Source organism: Alligator mississippiensis, chromosome 5 (assembly GCF_030867095.1).
Source record: "Alligator mississippiensis isolate rAllMis1 chromosome 5, rAllMis1, whole genome shotgun sequence".
NCBI classification, from domain to species: domain Eukaryota; kingdom Metazoa; phylum Chordata; order Crocodylia; family Alligatoridae; genus Alligator; species Alligator mississippiensis.
The window spans coordinates 13,274,700-13,293,381 of NC_081828.1; the positions used below are offsets into that span (position 1 = coordinate 13,274,700).

Consider the following 18,682-nt stretch of genomic DNA (forward strand, 5'->3'; position numbering starts at 1 on the left):
CTTAAGTCAATTTTAAAAAGGGGAGTTAAAGTAAAGATGTTAATCATTGCTGCGTGAAACAAGCTGATCACAACCAAAGTAAGAGACTCTCTGTCTAATCTTTCACTTTGCATCAATGTTAGGCTTTGGCCTTAACAACAATAGGTCAAGGTTTCAAAGAACAGTGGTATTTTCAAGCAGCTCAAATTTCAAATCAAAATCATATGATTAAAATCTAAAATATGATCTCCTATGATGCACGCATGAGATTATAAACAAGACAATCCATAGTGGCAGCAATAAGCTTTTCTGTAAGAAATCAATCCGTTTACATGATTACGCTTGTAACACAAGTTGTAAATACTCCTTAAGAAACACAGGAGCTGAAGTGGTTAATCCAGCCAACTCTCTAGGAGTGCAAAGAATATTGTATTAAGACTTATCAAATGAATAAAGTTATATAACCCCCAATCTTCAAGCACAAACACATCTTATTTAATCATCCCCAGATAAATAAGGGTGTAATAAAAGCTTATAATGAAGAAAAATTATGGATTGTTGAAATGGCTTGCTCTACTGAGGCAGCATAATAGTATGACTCTCTGGGCTGGGCATCAATTGGGAAATACAACCAGACAGAAGGAGTTTACTACACGTATATTAGAGAAACAGTTTCTGCCAGCTCTTCCTGTAGCTGACTCACAGACGGAAAGTTTTTGGAATATGAAATGTTTCCCTCCTTCCTATTTCAGAAAAAAAAAAAACAACTACGAAAAGTGAGCACCAAGCAAGTAGGACTGGCAATTTGTACAGAAAGAAATCTGCAGTCACTAGCTCTTCTATAAAAGTAGCTCAGATAGCCCTAGTTTATTCTGGAAGGTAACCAAAATAATTCACCAAAGGAACAATAAGGGGCTTTTCCATGGACAAGGTTGGGATCAGAGGCAGGTAAGTACAACAGCTCTGCACCAAGTGAGAACAAGGTAGTAAAGACATGGCCGATATCAAAACTGTTTTTAAAGAATTTCAAAGATGTTCTGCCTACCAAAAGAACTATGAAAGAGCTATGAAGTATCCCAAGACTATGATATGAAGTCTTGCAATCTGCCTCTGTGTCCCCTGGTTCTCTCTCAATATTCCATGCTAAAATACATTTTACCTAAGCCAAGATCTGACTGTTTGGAATCATTGCAGTAAGCCACCTTATGCAGTGGTAGAAGACCTTTTATCACTGAAAGAGAGACTGAAGTAGACATTCATGCATAAACCAAGCATGCATCCTGCTTTAAAGGCATACTTCCATTCTGTGACACCAGTTACTGAACCAGACATTGTAACTAGCTAGTGCAGCAGTTCCATAGATACTGTCTTACCTCCTGCATCTTGCTCTGGATCCACTGGCCAAGAATTGCCAAGCTATCTCTAGGACAAATGGCCCAAATCATAGTGAGAAAGATGAGAGACAGGAAATCCACGAAATGTACCAGACTGGCCTTTTCTGCCTGAAAACAAAAACAGTGCTGTTTTCAACCATTTCCTCTCATATGCTAATCGTTTGGTGTATTTCCAAATTTAAGATAGAAAAGAATGGTCTATCTTAGACATCCAGACGCTCCTGTTATAGGGTGGAAATGGCTCTTTTAAAGGAGGCAGACTTTTCCTAAGTGGGCACATCTACACAAGATATTTAATGCGCAGTAGACTAATTAGGTGTGCAGTAAACGTCTTGGCATCTACATACGTGCTCTGGTTAGCCTGGAGGAACCTAACTTATACCACAACAGTACAGTACTTCTAAATATCAGTATTATCCTGCTGTAGAGTAAAAAACTGCAGCTGCGCATGTGTACATGCTAGAGGGGCTGACTGCGGCATGAGGATGCACTGAAGCAACCTTGTGCCCCAGCCAGCCCCTCTGCAGCACGCTGAGCTGGGGGCAGCAGCCTTGGGCTGACAGGCTGACCTCGGGGCCCCATGCCAGCCAGGGCTGTTCCACCCTGGCTCAACAATCCCAGACACACATGCAGACACATACCCGGCAGCAACAAGCTTGAGATATAAGCTCCGGAGCTTACTGATACACATTAATAGGCATGTGTAAACGTGTCCAGTGTGATTAAATTAGCTGCCCCCAGGTGAAGGGTTTGAGACCCAAGACAAGGTGATGTTTGATCCAGAGGAGAAAAGACTAGCAAACAGCACTCCAGCATGGGACCCCATGTCAAGGGAAAGGATATAAATAAGGCTGACTATAGAAACCTACTGTCCTTATGAGGAAGAGGTATTAGGAGCAGTCAGGCAGCCAGACCCAGTTTGGCTGTTTTGATTTTTGTGGAGCTGTTTTGGTGTTAGAAGTACAGATATTTTTGATGAAGGACGAGCAAGTTCTGCTGCTGTTGGGACCTTTATTTGACATAGTAGTCAGTGACTATCCCATCTGCTTACAGGCCCCCATGATCATACTTAGAACTTAAAAAAAACCCAGACATGTTACTTCAAAGGAGCCCTGGGATAAGATGTACACCTTGTTTCTGAAAGGCAAAATGAAGGGGGGGGAAAAAATCTCTCTTAGCAGTAAAGGGAGCCGAGCCTGTATGCTATTCTGCTCCATGAGTTGCGTGCAAGTTTTACTTTCACTTTTGTTCTGAAAGAAAGAAACTGCTCTTACCATAGTTCTTGCACATAATGCACACTGCAACTTCCAGCAGCAGCTTTTTTGGCAGAAAGATGTAAGCTGTATGTGAAAAAATACAGCCTTTGAGGAAGTGGAGCTATCCACATGTTTAGAGGAAGGTGAAGCACAGAGAAAAGAAGTAACCTGCCCAAGGTCATACAAGTATTCTATAAACAGAGCAGAAGTAAACTAAGCATTTCCAATAGTGCTTTCCCTTAAATGGGTTAGAACAGGGGTATTCAAAGCCCCCCACCTCTGGGCCATATCCAGCCTACAGAGCTCCCCAGGGTTCTGGAAATCTGGCAGCAACAGAGAAGTGGCACTGCACTCCTACTGCCAAATTTCCCATGAAGAGCCCTGGGTCCTGCATGGAGGATTGGGCATCTGATCCCCATGAGCAGGGCCTGAAGGAGGTCGCATTGAGGCCCAATCCCAGTATGTGGAGAGGCAGGAGGATGGCAGTACCAGGGCTCTGCGGCCCAATCCTGGCATGTGAGGGTACGAGGTGGTGGTGCTGGGGCCCAATTCCAGTGTGCAGAGCCAAGAGGGCACCTAGACCCAATTCCCAAAGAAAGGATGTGGTGCCAGGCCCACCAGAACCTAGTCCTAGCATAAAGGGCATGGAGGTGGCAATGTTATGCCCAAGGGACTGATTTTGACTGCATCTGGCCCACGGACCAGCTCTGGGCCACTCATCTGGCCTGTGGGACCAAAAGACTGACCACTGGATTAAAAATAATAAAACTGAACAAGGATGTGATTAGATGAACACAAACCTGGTATAATTTACACCAGTCCTGTCTGCTGATATACATGACTTGAATCAGGAATGGACACCACTCCAGGCTGGCCAACACACCCAGGTTACTATTACTAGAAGTCAAGATGGAGGTAACCTGCTTACCTTCAGCTAATGGCAGAGGTATGGATATACAAGCAGCATGGTGCTGCCTGGATGGGTGTGGATAGATATAACCTCCATCAGTCAAGTTTTACCCGTTTTTTCAAGGATAAGTCTCCACTGAGTTAGGCAAATTTACCCCATTTTACTGATCTGTGTCTTCTGTCAGCTGCTGGTTTGATACACCAGTACAAAGCTGATTACATTTAGTGCCCAATTTTATTTCCCAGTTTGTTTTTCCAAAGCTATACCTGCAATGCTGAAAAGTTTTAACATGAGCACATTACAGCTGGGGCTCATGCTCACTTTTACAAATACCTGACTGGGCATGCAAACAAAGAAGCAGATTTCAGGCTCCCTATCTATAACTTTTGAAAAAGTTGCTAAAGAAGTCCTGGCAACTTGTGTTTTAGAAGCTAAGAAATATTTATCTTCACTGTCACGAAGTTTAAGAAGATAAAGGTACTGACTACCTGCAACCCTTAATGTAATGAAATGTAAACCACACCGGGTCTGATCTCCAATGCCTACTAGCACATGTAGTGGTAACACTTACTATCAGGGGATTACTCATGGTAGTAAATGCTATTTATAATAATAATTTATAATAATAAGCATATGCAGGGTCAGGACAATCCCTTTTCAATGTCCTCATTCAATCTGGGGCAGCATAAAAGGATGATGATTTACACTAATGAAGAAACCCCACTTTAAAAACACTTTACCCAAAAGTGACTATATTAAGACACTTTCCCCCTCACAAGTAAAAAAAAAAAAAAAAAAAAAGTAAGTACTTACCGCATGTCCCAACACAGCGTGAGCTATCTCATGTCCCAAAATGAAAGATAGCTGATGAACATCTGACACTGCATTTAGTAACCCTGTGAAAACAAACACTTCTCCATTCTAGAAGCAAAAAGGAAAAAAGCAGATTAGGCCCTGTGTATAAACACTACATTTTTGCTGCAGTACTACTACTAACTTTTGCTTTTACTTACTGGAAGCACAAAAGCATTTATGCCTGGTTCCTCCACTACATGGATAACCCACTTAAACTCTGACAACTGTGGGATGTCCTGGTTGCTTTCAGAGAGATGATAAACTACTTTTTTCACAACTTGATAGCGAGTGTCTGTCTCAGGTAACATTTCATTTTCAAACTTTTCCATCCACTGAAAAGAGATAACTTGTTGAGTTTCACACAGAATGAAGGAGGCAGTAGAGACTAAGCAATACAATGATACAATATACACATGTAACACAGTAGAAGCGTAACAAAAAAGTAAATATTATTATTCCAGGCCAGTGATTTTTAAGTTTTCATTTGCAGAAACCTAAACATTTTGAAATGGAGGTGCAGACCCTTCTGGATATTTCAAATGGAGATGCGGACTCCGTTGAATTGTATTTGCATACTTTTGATCCAAATGAATCCACAGCTCCACAAGTTATTAACTGCTTTAAGTCAGCACATTCATACACATCTCAAAATACACCTGTATCAAAACTGAGAAACACAACACTGTAAGGTTTATCCTGCCTTCAAATATTGTTTGCTTACTTCAAATGATTTTTTTCCCAAAGACTGTAACCTCTTTAGATAAGGATTTTGGGTAAAAATGTCAAGAATAAATAAATTCCATTCTAAAAAGTGTTCCAAGAAGACTGATGTGTTTATGAATAATCCTTTGAAAAACTGAAGCGAAGCATTTTTATCTCACATCTTTATCTTACTCTTCATAATGCCTAAAACATTTTAGTCAAAGTAGCAACACCATATTGTGTGTTATTATGATGCTACATATTTCAAGTAGAGATTTCAGATTAAAAAGCATGTCTGCAGTGTATTTGTTTTGCAGCCAGTGTCTTATGAAAAGCAAAATTCTTAGAAACAAGTCTAGCACTGAGATAAAAATATTTAATTCAAAAACAGAGGAAGGGACGTCAGAATTGGGATCCATTATTAAAAGACTGCACAAAAGGCGAATTTGTTTTTCCTAGATATTAAGGTCTAAATCAGTGCTCCCCAGCTCCACTTCTGTGTTCCTGTCTTCTAGCAGCCAACAGCTATGTCCCCCTGGCTACCGCTCAATAATCCTACTTCTTATCCTCTGTCTCTTGTCCCTGCTGTTCACTGAATCCTATGCCTGTGCCTACCACTTATCAATATTTGCTGCCAAGCAGAATTTCAGTTTACATCAAATGACAGTGTATTAGATTTAGTACAAAATAGCCTGGCTTACTGGTACCTCAGGAATGTTCATATCGCAAGATGAAAGGGATAGTTACAAAACACTTAACATAGATACTGCTATTTTGCACTAAAAAAACATTTGTGTGTTTATTTAAAAAAGGATGATTCACATGATTTAATGAAAGAACTCAGCATGGCTGACAACTATTGCAAAATATGTAGTTGTATTGTATTATGTATGTGCCTTTTCCAGACCTGGACATTTCCTAAGGGATGCAGCTCAAATATGGTACACCAGTCTGGAAAATCTGTCTATGCATCCCAGTTTGCTCTTATGACCTACCTCTATCCCTATATCATTCATAAAAACACAGTAAAAGACAGTCTTATGTCCCTCCCTGAACTGACTGTGAAGTGGCATCTTCTTGACACGGTTGGGTGAGCAAATTACCAAGACTCACTAACACTAGAATAGGCTGAGCAATACAATGTATATGCTACAGAAAGTGATTGTGTAAAGAAAACGAGTTCTCCCTCCACTGGGCCAATAACTAAGCATTGGAGAAGACAAAATCTGGACCCTTCGGAGGATTCTGATCGAGTCCTAAAGAATGCTCAAGAAACTGATACACGGAGTTAAATAAATGAATACTCTTTTCCCCTGATGGTTATAGCTTTTGTGCTACCTAAACCAGAATAACCGCATTAGAAACCTTTGCACAGCCTGTGTACTATGTGCTTCATTATGACCATGAAGAGAACTCACCAAGCAGACACTCAGGAAATCAAAGAGTTTGAGTGGGTTGTGGGCTGGGGTGCAAGGACTGCAAGGTACCACTTCTGCAAAGGTGTGATATACAGTATGTACCCTCAAAGCACTCCAGAGTGGCTAGAGAAGCATGAGCCAGGGGCCTATCCAGTTACGAGAGACGAATACACTAGTCCAAATTACCAAATATCCAGAAGAAGGATATCTAGTAGGCCTGTGGAATACATCACTAACAGGACTTTGTTTCCTTACAACACTTACCATATTATATTCCAGCTGTGACAACTGCTGAAACTCTTCTTTCCCAAACACCAGTAGTCTAGTACGACCAGTGATTGGAGTCTCTTCCAGGTGAGTAAAATAAAACATGATGTATAAAGCTCCCAAGCTACAGGCACCTAGAAGGAGTCTCCATTTATTTTTTCTTACACTTTCTTTAAAGAGTTCTTTTTTGTTGGGGGGAAGGGCCTTCCACCATTTTCTTATGCTCCTGAAAAACAAATATTTGACATTAGTCAATGAGCATAATGCTTACCAGCCCTACAAGTATGAGGGCAAACTTTAGATGCTAACATTTACAAAATGCTAAAAATTCTGTGATGCAAGATTCAGTGGATTTATGGAGCAGTACATACTTTGTTTAAAGAACAGAAGTGTCACAAGATAAATGCTTCCTTTTTTTTTTTAAGGCAAAGCATTTAAACATTTAGCTTTCTCATCTGGTTAGAAAAAAAAAAATCACAGTTTTAATTTTATTTTTAAAGTATTTACAATGATGACCTAGTGTACGTTTTAGAAGATAGGCAGCCTTCTCAATATTTACAGCTTAGCAACTAGCTACGTTTCCTGTGCTTCTAATGGGAAGTGGAGGCTAAAGGACTTCTTGTGTTCTAGTCTAAAATATCTGAAAGAACTGGGTTTTTCACCCTGACTTCCCTTTGAAGAATGTGCCAAAGATTTTGCCTACCGAAAATAATAGAAACAAAAAAAAAAATATTAAAAACTTCACTAAAAAGTAAAGAGAATGATACTCCATTTCCTTGCAAAAGCCAGCCACACAATCAACCTCTATTTGAACTGCATGGCTATACTGTGTAAGTGCAGCACACGCTGTGGCCAGAAAAAACAACCACCATCACTTTCTCTCAGGCCTGAAGCCAACATGGCACTTAGGTCAGTGGCAGGGGCTGTTCTTTTGTCTTGCACGGGGAAGAGAGAATCCCAGGTTCTTGCTGTCTGCTTTTGCCTACAACCACATCTCTGGCAAACATGAAGTGTGTCTGGTAACCTACAAAAACAGACATCTAAGTTATAGATATTCCTTAAACATCAGTGCAACTTTTAAAACTATGTCACTGTCCATTGTAGCCCGAGTTTTCAGTTAAGGATGTGCGTCACCCTTGAAAAACCAAAAGCCAGTATTTTTAGGCCCTGAATAAACTGTGAGTGCATGATTTTTATTGCTCCAAGCCACAGAAGAGTGCCTAATGGCCAACAGCACACCCAGGAAGGTGAGAAGAGGTGCAGCAAGGCTGGAGAGCTCGCTGCACATGCACAGCAAACTCACTGCACTTGCCTGGCAACTAAGACCAGAGTGCTCATGGCAGCAAAGGGAGACACAACCACAGCACGGCACACCCCCTGGACCCGTCCCCGCTAGCAACCAAGAACGGTGGCGCTCAGTCTATGGCCCCGCAGACTGACCCCGTGCACAGGGGACCCACCCTGCAGACTTAGCCCGGCACAGGATCCGGCCCCGCGGACCAATGCTGTGTGTAGGGCCACACCGTTTTGGCCGCTGGTGTTCAGTGCTAGTCTGATGCAGGTACGGACCAGGTTTTCAGATGACAAATAGGAGCTAATTTACAAGCCTGCCGAGGTTTACACCGACACAAGCATTCAACCCTAAACGCTGCAAGGGGCCGACCGCAAAGACAACTCGTCGCTGGCCACACCGAGCTGAACAGAGTCGCTCTCTGAAGACGGGAAGGGAGGCGGCGTTTTACCTGCCCAGAATGATAGCAAATAGTTTCTGAGCGGGTTTCAGGAGGATCCACAAGGCGGGAATCGGAGCGGCTCGCAAAGACGACGACGTGTGGACGAAGCAGGCAGCCCGAACATCCCCGGCACGCGGGCGACTGGCGCGAGGGCCTGGAGGAACGACTGCACGCAGCACGCCCTCGCCGAGCCGGCGCGGAGGGGGCAGGACGAGGGGTCCTCCGCCGCTATCGGGCGCCTTCTCGACCTGCCACGCCCGGCCCTGGCTTTTCTTCGGGCTGTTCCTAGAGACAGGGACGCTTCCCGTCGTGGGACGGCTCGCGGCAGGGGGCTTTAGGCAACAGAGGTGGCGGTATCCTCCTGCGGGCTTGGCCAAGGAGACGAGCCGAGACAAGGGGCAGGCACTGCCCCCGCGCCGCAGGCCGGCCCAGGCGCTCATCGCTCTGAAACGCGGAGAAAGGCTTGTGAGACCCCTGGAAGCTGCTGCTACTGCAACTGCTTCCCCCCCACCTCCGCCTTTGGGGCGCCCCTCAGGGAGCCAACATGCCTCAGCCCCGGGGCGCCAAGGTGGGGGCGAGGCAGGGCAGGGCGGGGCGGGGCGGGGCGGGGCGGCCGGAGGGACCCACCGCCCAGCGCTGGCGGGACGCGGAAGGGTGATACAGGGCCGGCGGCGCACACTGATGACGCCATCTGAATGGGACAGCGCCGAGAGAACGGCACCCCGCCCCTCGCGGGGAGGCCCCGCCCATTGCCTGGAGCGTTCGCCACCGCCTCGGCAGAGCCCCGTTCCCCCCCCCCCACGGGCAGGCGAGTGGTGCTGGCCCCGCCCACCGGCGCGTGGCCCCGCCCCCAAGCGCGCGCGCGTGTGTGTGCGTGTGCGTGTGCGTGTGCACCCTCCTGCAACGTACAGGCCGTCGTCATACAAGCGTGCACAATCATTTCTGACCATCAGGACTACATGATTTTTACCCCCCCAAAAAAACAAACCAACAACAACAAAACCAACTTTTGCAAAAAAAATTCCCCAAACAACAAAAACAAGATTTTTACACACAAAAAAACAAAAGGATTTTTGCAAAAAAAAAAAAAATCAACAAAAACAAGATTTGCAAAAAAAATAAAATGACCCTCCCCTCCCCCCAAAATGTTTAATGGCAAGCTCTTGGGCATAAACACCCTTCGTCATTGGAGAAACGATTGCAAAAGTTCTCCTGGGTAGAAAGGAAAGTTCCTAATTATTTTTTTTCAATAATAAATAAATAATAAAGTCCAATCATTCGGAGGCGGCTCCTCGATGCTAAAAAGCGCACGACTTTCAGCGTCTCAGACGACTTTTGGGTGTGCTGGCAGTGCTTTCGAGTGACTCTGTCTCCAAATGAAGAAACGTTTCCGCTTGGCTGACAGGGTTTTCGCTCGCTCGCTCGCTGGCAGGTTATAGTGAGCAACATCGAGGAAATAAGAAGTAAATATAAAGTAAACAAGATGACAGCGTCTGCACATGCTTATTTGCATACTGATTTGCCTCGTTTCCCAATGAAGGATAGATCGTTTTTCAGCCAATACAAGAATTTTGAGCATCCAATACAATGATTTCACATTGAAGACCATCATGTGAGATGCGAGACCTGGCAATGCCGCTCACAGCCCATGTCCTCAGTGCAGCGCGTGGGCGGCGAGACCTCGCTGCTTTGGGGCTCGCGGGGCAGCGTCTCGGGGGGGGTCTGGCGTGCGGTGGCAGTGCTTGTCTGGGGCCTGGGGATGTCATGGGCACCGTGGGGCTGGGCTTTACCAGGTGCGGACTGTGCCTTGCCTGGAGACGCGTGTTGCTCCGAGTGGCTGGCGACCCCGACAGGAGCTGCTGCTGCTCACCTCTGGGCGCTGCACCGCTTTCCTCCTCACCCCCAGGCCTCTGCACTCTGGAGCCATCAGTTATCGATGTTACCCCCTAGTCGCTTACCTGCACATCTGGCTGCTGCATCCCCCAGGTCCATACACAGCCGCTCCTTCCCCTCGGAGTCCCCTTCCTTCAGCCTCCTACCCTGTACGGCAGCGGTTCCCAATCTGTGGCACGCGCACCACCAGTGGCACGCACACAACCGGTCAGTGGTATGCGTGAACAAATTTATTATAATTTATATGACAGCAAATTGCTGGTGGTACTTAAGGTTGAACCGAAAAATTTGCTGGTGGGACGGAAGGTTGTATCCTTCTAAATTGGTGGTGCGCAATCTGCCAGTTTGGGAACCGCTGCTCTCGGCTAAGCCACCTCTACACCCCCAAGGCTACCCATTGCTCTTCCTTTCCAACAGATCACTCCACAGTGAAGGGTCAGGTCCAGGGTTTGATATATGGAGGGGCTGATCGCCCCTCATAAGAGATGAGAACCCCCTATAAGAGACCCCCCCTATAAAAGACAAGAGCCCCGGGCCTGCCCTGTGCCTTTTTAAGCAACTCAGGTGGCGGCAGCAGTGGCAGCTCCTTCGACTGCCACCACTGCAGACCCCCCGCAAGAGTTGGAGTGTAATTCGAATGCTGGTCAGGTCACGCAACAGGTGTCCTTTGCCATCAGGCCTGCTCCATCAAGGATGTTTATCAGAGGAAAGGGTAGGCGTCTTGTAGCCCAGCGTGCAATTCCTCGCCACCCAGATTGCAGGTTTTGACATACCACTAACAACAGAAACTCTTGGGAATGATTGGGAAAGTGACTTGAAAGACGGGTGCTGCAAGTTGCGTGTTTGTCAGGCGGGTGCGTCCCGAAGGTGCGTGGTAATGACGACGAGGCCGGTGCTGCAGGGCTTCCCAGACAGGCGGCTTCAGGCCCTTGCTAAGTAGAACAAAGTGTCCCTCCCTGGGGAAGCTGAAGCAGCCCAGCTCCTGGTCTGTCTGCCTCTCTTCAAGACGGCTACAGACACTTTGTACACACGCTGCTCACTACTTGCTACACAAGATAAATGCTTTCTGGATTTTTACCTTTCTCGCACTTACTAACCCCCTTGATTTCCTGGGTACCCTCCTCCCTTCTTTGGTACCAACGGCAAGACGCTCCTTGTTGAACCTCCATCCAGAGCTGGTTAATGGTTATAGCCAACACGGCCTGTGGAATCCAGGACGGGACGATGACAGAGACCCTAGTGCACCTCAGAGCTAAACAGCCAGAAGGACTGAAGTCTTGTCTGCGTCCAGCAATCTTAGTTAAGAATTATATTTATTACAATCAAGTCCTGTCTCCTCTAATGTAAGGAGCAGGCAAAGTCAAATTGTAACTCAGCCAGAAGGGTGGAGAATTTTTGTTTTGGCTTTCTGTGACGTTAATCCCTGAAACCACCCGAGGAGTTGTGCACAATAACACAAGACCACGTGTAGCTAAGAGCTTAGTGTGCCCAGCTGGTCAAGACTCGAGCTTCGCATATAAGTGTATCTTCTGTTACAGCTGTTTTCTTCAGACTTTCCTTTTGTCTGACCTTTTGCTCTCCTCAGTTAGCGCAGGCTTCTTTATCCTTAAACACCAACATGAAATCTCTGGTGAGATTTCCCACGCAGATTTTCTCCTTCCACCTCACTGAGTCACCATCTTATTTCAAATCTCATCGATTTTTTTCTCCTTTTCATATTTATTTCTCTCTTCTTCTGCTATTATTAATCTCTCTGATTGTATTACTGAACTGTCTGGCATACAAGCTATAGGAACTGATTCTGCATTCTTGGCTTACCTAAAATCCCCATTAAAGTCAGAAGGTATTTGGAGCATGCAAGGAATATAAGATTGGGCCTTAAAATTATACTGTACATGCTGTACTTCTAAAAATGTCCATGAATAGCATTCTCCTCATTCAAATTTCAAAGCAGACAAATAGCAAATATAGCTCAAATAATTACAGGTTCTTTCTATCAGATACCAACACTAAATATTTCTCTACATGAAAATCTGGTAAATAGTTAAAGAATTGGATATTTATGCAGTGCTGTTTTTCTCCAAATAGATAGCTAGATCAAATGACATTATAACTAGTCATTTACACAGTAGCTGTTCTTGAATTTTAATGAATGTGAATGCACAATACCTTTTATCTGAAGACATCAAAGCACTTCAGAAAGTTGGGCAAGTTATAATCTCCATCTTTCTGATAGGGAGATTGATGTTAATGTGTAAATCATGGCCTCAGCACTGCAAGTACAATTCCTCTCTGAACAAGACCAGCGCAAAGTATACACAGCCCTTAGGTCCCTCTTCATTCTAATTTTGGGTTCATAAACGAGGCTAACATTTATGTTGATCTTCAGCACTGCAATGAATTTCATCTCGTCTGACCAGCCGAGCTGTATGGCGAGTCCCTTGAGTCCCACACAGCACCTTCACCTCTACCATTTCTTGCAGAGGGATGACATATATTCTGAAGTATGTCCGAGTCCTGAATATAGAAATGGCCTCATAGGGCAGTTCTAGAACCCCTTACTTACCCCAAAATTATTGCTTCAGGTTGTTGTAGAAGGAATCCCTTTGGAGCAGGGCTTTATGACCTATATGCTTCCTCTGCTACTCTTCCAAGTCCACCCGTTATTCAGTGGAATCACAGAATCACATCCAGACAGAACAGGGCGGTGAATAGTTCATAGCAATTCACTTGTAAACTGTGAACGTTGTGACTACCACTGCTCATTCCTAGTCATCAGCTTAAAAATACTAGAAAACCTGGATCCCTCGTGCCGTTTATGGTCTACACACAAAGGAGCCTCACATCTTTAATAGGTAGACAGAGGAAAACACTTTCATTCACAAAATCGCTGTTGTGCAAATATGAGTGATTCATACTTTGACTCCTGATGGACAAGCCTTTTTGTACTGGGTCTTATTGGCACTGAAAGACATAATCCTTGGACCCAGATCTGCAAGCACTGAGGGTTTTCTGGACAGGAAAGTTACACCAGCTAACATAAGGTCTGAAGTTAAACCAGTATAGTAATACCAGTACAAACTTGCCCTATGGACACACCTGTCCTGTAATGAGTGCCTCTTTCTGTGGAATTAGCTTTCATCACTTTGGAAGAAGGTGATTCCTGAGTACTGGTTCCACTGGTAACATTCTCCTGTGCAGACAAGCCTTTTGACATGAGTAATTCTGTACATGTGATTAGCTCCATTGAATTCATTAGTTACTCATGCTGAAATGTCTGTAGGATGTTTGATACATTAAGCCTTTGTTTTTGTTACCTTTTTTGAGTGGCAGGAAGATTTGGTGTAGGAAAGAAGAAAGAGCAGCAACTGTTTATTTTTCTTACAGTTTCTTATTATTTTTCTTCAAAGCCCTTTATTGTGCAATTTATTGTCTTTTCAATCCCACCTACAAAATAGCAAATCCAAGAAAAATAATCATAATCCACCAAACTGCAAACATACTTTAAAAATAGTATTTTGCATTTCTAGGGGAGTGTCAATGTGTGCGTCAAAACTCTCCCCTTTCCTATATTTTTCCACCACAAACAGATGTCAGCTATAATGTGCAATGCTCAGCTTCATGTGAATCACTTAGCATCAAACATTTTATATATTTTTACCCTAATCATTAAAGTACTTAGCAGTTATACAGAGCATTTGATGTCTCACTCAGTATCATAAAAGTAACAAATCTAAATCCATTGGGGCAGTTTCATACTTGAAGTATCGGTATAACTCTCCTATAAACAAGCATCATACTTAAAATCCCAGCAGATTATTGCAGCCCTTATCGTTTTCAAGAGACTAAATTGAGCTTTATGCCATTTACATTCATTTGGTCAAGACTGTAGAAATTGAATTCTCAGGAGTTTCATGTAGGCATTAAAGATTGTGTGACTTTTTCCATAGGAGCAAAGATTTCCCCATGTGTCCTTAATCAGAAATCCTCTTCTGATACAGTAGCTCAGCGTGCTGTACCAGCTGCTACTCTGGCTGTTTTCCTCCACCACAAAGCTGACTGCATTTCAAAGCATATTATTAGGCATTCAATATTTTTATTGTTAATTATTATCTTAGTCTTCTATACTGTAAAAGTAAAATAAAAATCTCTGAAATTAGCATGAGAATGATGTTCTAGTCAGAAACATCCACCCACCAAAAATGATAGGTCCCGTCTTCCTTGTGAAAGGTTTTACAAGTTTTAATATGGCATTTCAGTATCCAAACTATTCATGGTGTGATATTTGAGTGCCCTATGATTTACAGCAGGGGTGGGCAAAATGTGGCCTGCGGGCCAGACACAACCCGCCAGGCCATTCCGTCTGGCTGGCAGGACCCCTAAAAATTTAGAAAATTAATATATATCTGCCCCTGGCTGCCTGTAATTCAGCCCTTGATGGCTTGCCAAAACTCAGTAAGTGGACCTCCACCCAAAATAATTCCCTGCCCCTGATTTACAGGTTATTTTAGTGAAAGAGTCCCAGGTGCAATCAGAAAGTCTATCAAGTCTTTAGAATAGCTAAAAGGTATATCCACTTCCATACAGAACTGAAGCACTTCAGCTATCCAGTTCATCAGTCCCATTGATTCTGGACCTCATCTCGTAATGTGCTCGTACATCAAAGAAACTGGTAAAAATCACAAATTTCCACTGATTTCTGCTGGATTCAAAAGGTGCATGACACTACACTGACTTAGACAAACACAATGCTGTATGTATTACCAATCTTTACATTTGTCCAGACTAATATAAATAATATACAACATACTCAAGGTTCAGGAGAATGTAGCATCAGGATTTCACTCCAAATCCCATGTATATGCCACTTGTTTTGTTAAGTTAAATTTCTGCAGTGACATCGAGATGATAGGTATTTTGTGGATGATACTAATCATTGAAGAGCTGCATGCAAGCATGGTAAAGAATATGAGAGTCAGCATTGTATATTGTGTATAAGCAAATTCCCACCCATCCTCAGACAGCTGACTATTCAGGACTAATGACCAAGGTACTTCAAGGCCCAGAACCTTAACTGTTGTCAAGTGGCAGAGCTTCACAGATCTCAGTGGCTTTATGCTGATTTACATGAGCTGAGGCCCTGGCTCCGAACATTTATGGTTTCCCACGTTCTAATCCTTTCAGGTAGTTCACAAACCAATTTCAAAGCAGCTGAGTTGCTAAAAATGGCTTGATGGAAATAACAACCATGTTAGCATCCTTACAGTAAGGCTCATAAAATGAATAGCATATTAAAAGAAGCGAGAGTTGAGTAACTTCAAACCTTTGATGCACGTGGAGTTTTCATTCAAATAAGTCTCTTATAAGCATTGATCCAGTTACCTTTCATCTGTCTACATCGCTCTTCAGGATGCAAGTAGATCAGCAAGAATGCTGACATTTCTTGTTTTAGTTTAGCAAGCACAAACATTTATTTCAAATGCAACAATACCTGGTTGCAAAATAATGGGTGCAAATGTCACCAATCCTGTAAGGCTTATATGTATAATCTGTATGGGAGATTATAAACATATTCAGTCTTTCACTTGCTATTACCTATGCCACTCCAAAATCGTCTCTGTAGTACTGAAGTGTGCTGGAGTAAGACTGGATGAATGTTATCCCTAAGGCAGAGAGGACCTTCATGAAAAAGACATGTGGTTACTGTCAGGCTGTCTGGCGCGTGCAAAATTTTAACTAGATAAACATTATACCAGGATTTTTGCTTGGGCTGCCGGAAAATGATTGTAAAATTTGGAGAAACTGAGTTTTCTTGTTCCAATAGGCAACTGTAATGACTCAAGATTAATTTTAGCATGAAAATGAGGTAATTGCAGCACGAGATGTGTATAAAACCCTGAGGTAAATCACTGGAAATGCTTTGAAAAGGGCAATTACACCTGTATGGGAAAGTCTATAGCTTTAATAACATTAACCAGTCCAGTTAAGGAGGAAGGAAGTAAGAACCAATATTTAGTTCTTCCTCTGAAGAAGTAGTTTAAGTATCTAAGAGACTTTGTATTTTATCAGGGTAGATTCCCAAGTATTAAATGTTTTAAGGGGAATTCTTGAGGGCACATATCTAGGTCTGATTATTGCACTGTAATAGTAATAATAATAACTATAATAATAATAATTGTTGTTATTGTTATTATTATATGGCTCTAGCCGCATACTAGTTTCCTAGTACACATGTAAGAAGATCCTCCAAGTGGTGTGGCTGCTGTGCATCACATGGTCAGTTTAAATAGGCCAGGGGCAATCATCTCCTGCAATGTAACATGAGACCAGGCGGATGCCCCCCATGCCATTGAAACCAACCAATACCAAGCATGCTCAATCCCTGGCCTGTGAGCCAGATCTGGCCCCCAGTGCTATGTCATTTGCCCCGTGGAGCTCCACACAGGTCCATAGGGAGTCCCCCAGGCCATGGCCTTGCATGCTACATCTGGTGCACAGGGCAGTGTAGGGCCTGATCCTGGCACATGGGGCCCTACTAAGGAGGTGTAACACCCCAGAGCCTGATCCTGGAGCATAGGGTTGGGCAGAGGCGGCACAGGGCCTGAACCCAGTGCATGGAGCCTGGCAAAAGCAGCATAAGCCTGGGAGCTCAATCCCTGCATGTGGGCTGGGTGGAGGCAACAGGGTCCTGCTCCCAACACGCAGAGACCAGCTGAAGTTGCACAGGGTCCTGGGACACCAGTCCCAGCATGTGGGGCTAGGCAGAGATGGCAAAGTCTAAATCCTGCCATGTGGGCCTAATTCTGGGGCTTGGGGGTCAATCCAGCCCATGGACCAGCCTCGCACTACTCATTTGGCCTGCAAGCCAAAAGGTTGAGCACTATTGGGCAATACTATTTTGACTTTTGCAGTCATTGCAGCCTACTATAAGTCAGAGCAAACTTCAGGATGTCTGAACATACAGCAAGATCAATAACCATAGATTCATAGATGTTAGGGTCGGAAGGGACCTCAATAGATCATCGAGTCCGACCCCCTGCATAGGCAGGAAAGAGTGCTGGGTCTAGATGACCCCAGCTAGATGGTTAACTAACCTCCTCTTGAAGACCCCCAGGGTAGGGGAGAGCACCACCTCCCTTGGGAGCCCATTCCAGACCTCGGCCACTCAAACTGTGAAGAAGTTCCTCCTAATGTCCAATCTAAATCTGCTCTCTGCTAGCTTGTGGCCATTATTTCTTGTGACCCCCGGGGGCGCCTTGGTGAATAAATCCTCACCAATTCCCTTCTGTGCCCCCGTGATGAACTTATAGGCAGTCACAAGGTCGCCTCTCAACCTTCTCTTGCGGAGGCTGAAGAGGTCCAGTTTCTCTAGTCTCTCCTCGTAGGGCTTGGTCTGCAGGCCCTTAACCATACGAGTGGCCCTTCGCTGTACCCTCTCCAGGTTATCCGCATCCCTCTTGAAGTGCGGTGCCCAGAATTGCACGCAGTACTCCAACTGTGGTCTGACCAGCGCCCGATAGAGGGGAAGTATCACCTCCTTGGACCTATTCGTCATGCATCTGCTGATGCACGATAAAGTACCATTGGCTTTTCTGATGGCTTTGTCACACTGCCAACTCATGGTCATCTTGGAGTCCACCAGGACTGCCCGACCTGGGCAGTGCCTGCACCTGCCCCCTCTCTCACTGCAGCGGGTATTGATTTGCCCCTTCCCTCCCCCCTTCCCTTCCACCTCACCAGACTTACCAGCTGGAGGCAACTCTCCATGATGTTAACTGTGCTCCTCACTGCCTGAGTGCTGCAGTGTGGCTGTGTGCAGCATGGGCATTTATCAGCCAAACTTGCATGGTCAGGGGGCAGCAGGGCAGGCCCTATGAAGAGAGGCTATGGGACCTGAACCTGTTCAGCCTCCACAAGAGAAGGCTGGAGGGGATCTGGCGGCCATCTACAAACTGGCCAAGGGGGACCAGCAGGCAATGAGAGAGTCCTTGTTCCCCCAAGCTCTACTGGGAGTAACAAGGAATAACAGCCATAAGTTGACTGAGAATAAATTCAGGCTAGATATCAGGAGGCACTACTTCACTGTCAGGGCGGCTAGGATCTGGAGCCAACTTCCAAGGGAAGTGGTGCTCGCTCCTACCCTGGGGGTCTTCAAAAGGAGGCTAGATAATCACCTAGCCGGGGTCGTTTGACCCCAGCACTCTTTCCTGCCCATGGCAGGGGGTTGGACTTGATGATCTGCTCAGGTCCCTTCCGACCCTACCAGCTATGAAAC

The 18,682-nt window shown here is 44.7% G+C and overlaps 1 protein-coding gene across 1 annotated transcript in view; it reads right to left on the reverse strand.

The window, feature by feature from the left end:
• OMA1 (OMA1 zinc metallopeptidase) overlaps positions 1–9,229 on the reverse strand; it is a 38,093-nt gene extending 28,864 nt beyond the window's left edge. Inside the window, exons 1-7 of the mRNA XM_019479299.2 lie at positions 9,142–9,229; positions 8,524–8,958; positions 6,779–7,007; positions 4,553–4,726; positions 4,353–4,460; positions 2,648–2,713; positions 1,353–1,481 (exon numbers count right to left, since the gene is read on the reverse strand). Coding sequence (XP_019334844.1) covers positions 1,353–1,481; positions 2,648–2,713; positions 4,353–4,460; positions 4,553–4,726; positions 6,779–7,007; positions 8,524–8,954 — 1,137 coding nt within the window. The 5' untranslated portion in view covers positions 8,955–8,958; positions 9,142–9,229. The remainder of the gene's footprint in view (positions 1–1,352; positions 1,482–2,647; positions 2,714–4,352; positions 4,461–4,552; positions 4,727–6,778; positions 7,008–8,523; positions 8,959–9,141) is intronic.
• Between the last annotated feature and the right edge of the window lie 9,453 nt (positions 9,230–18,682).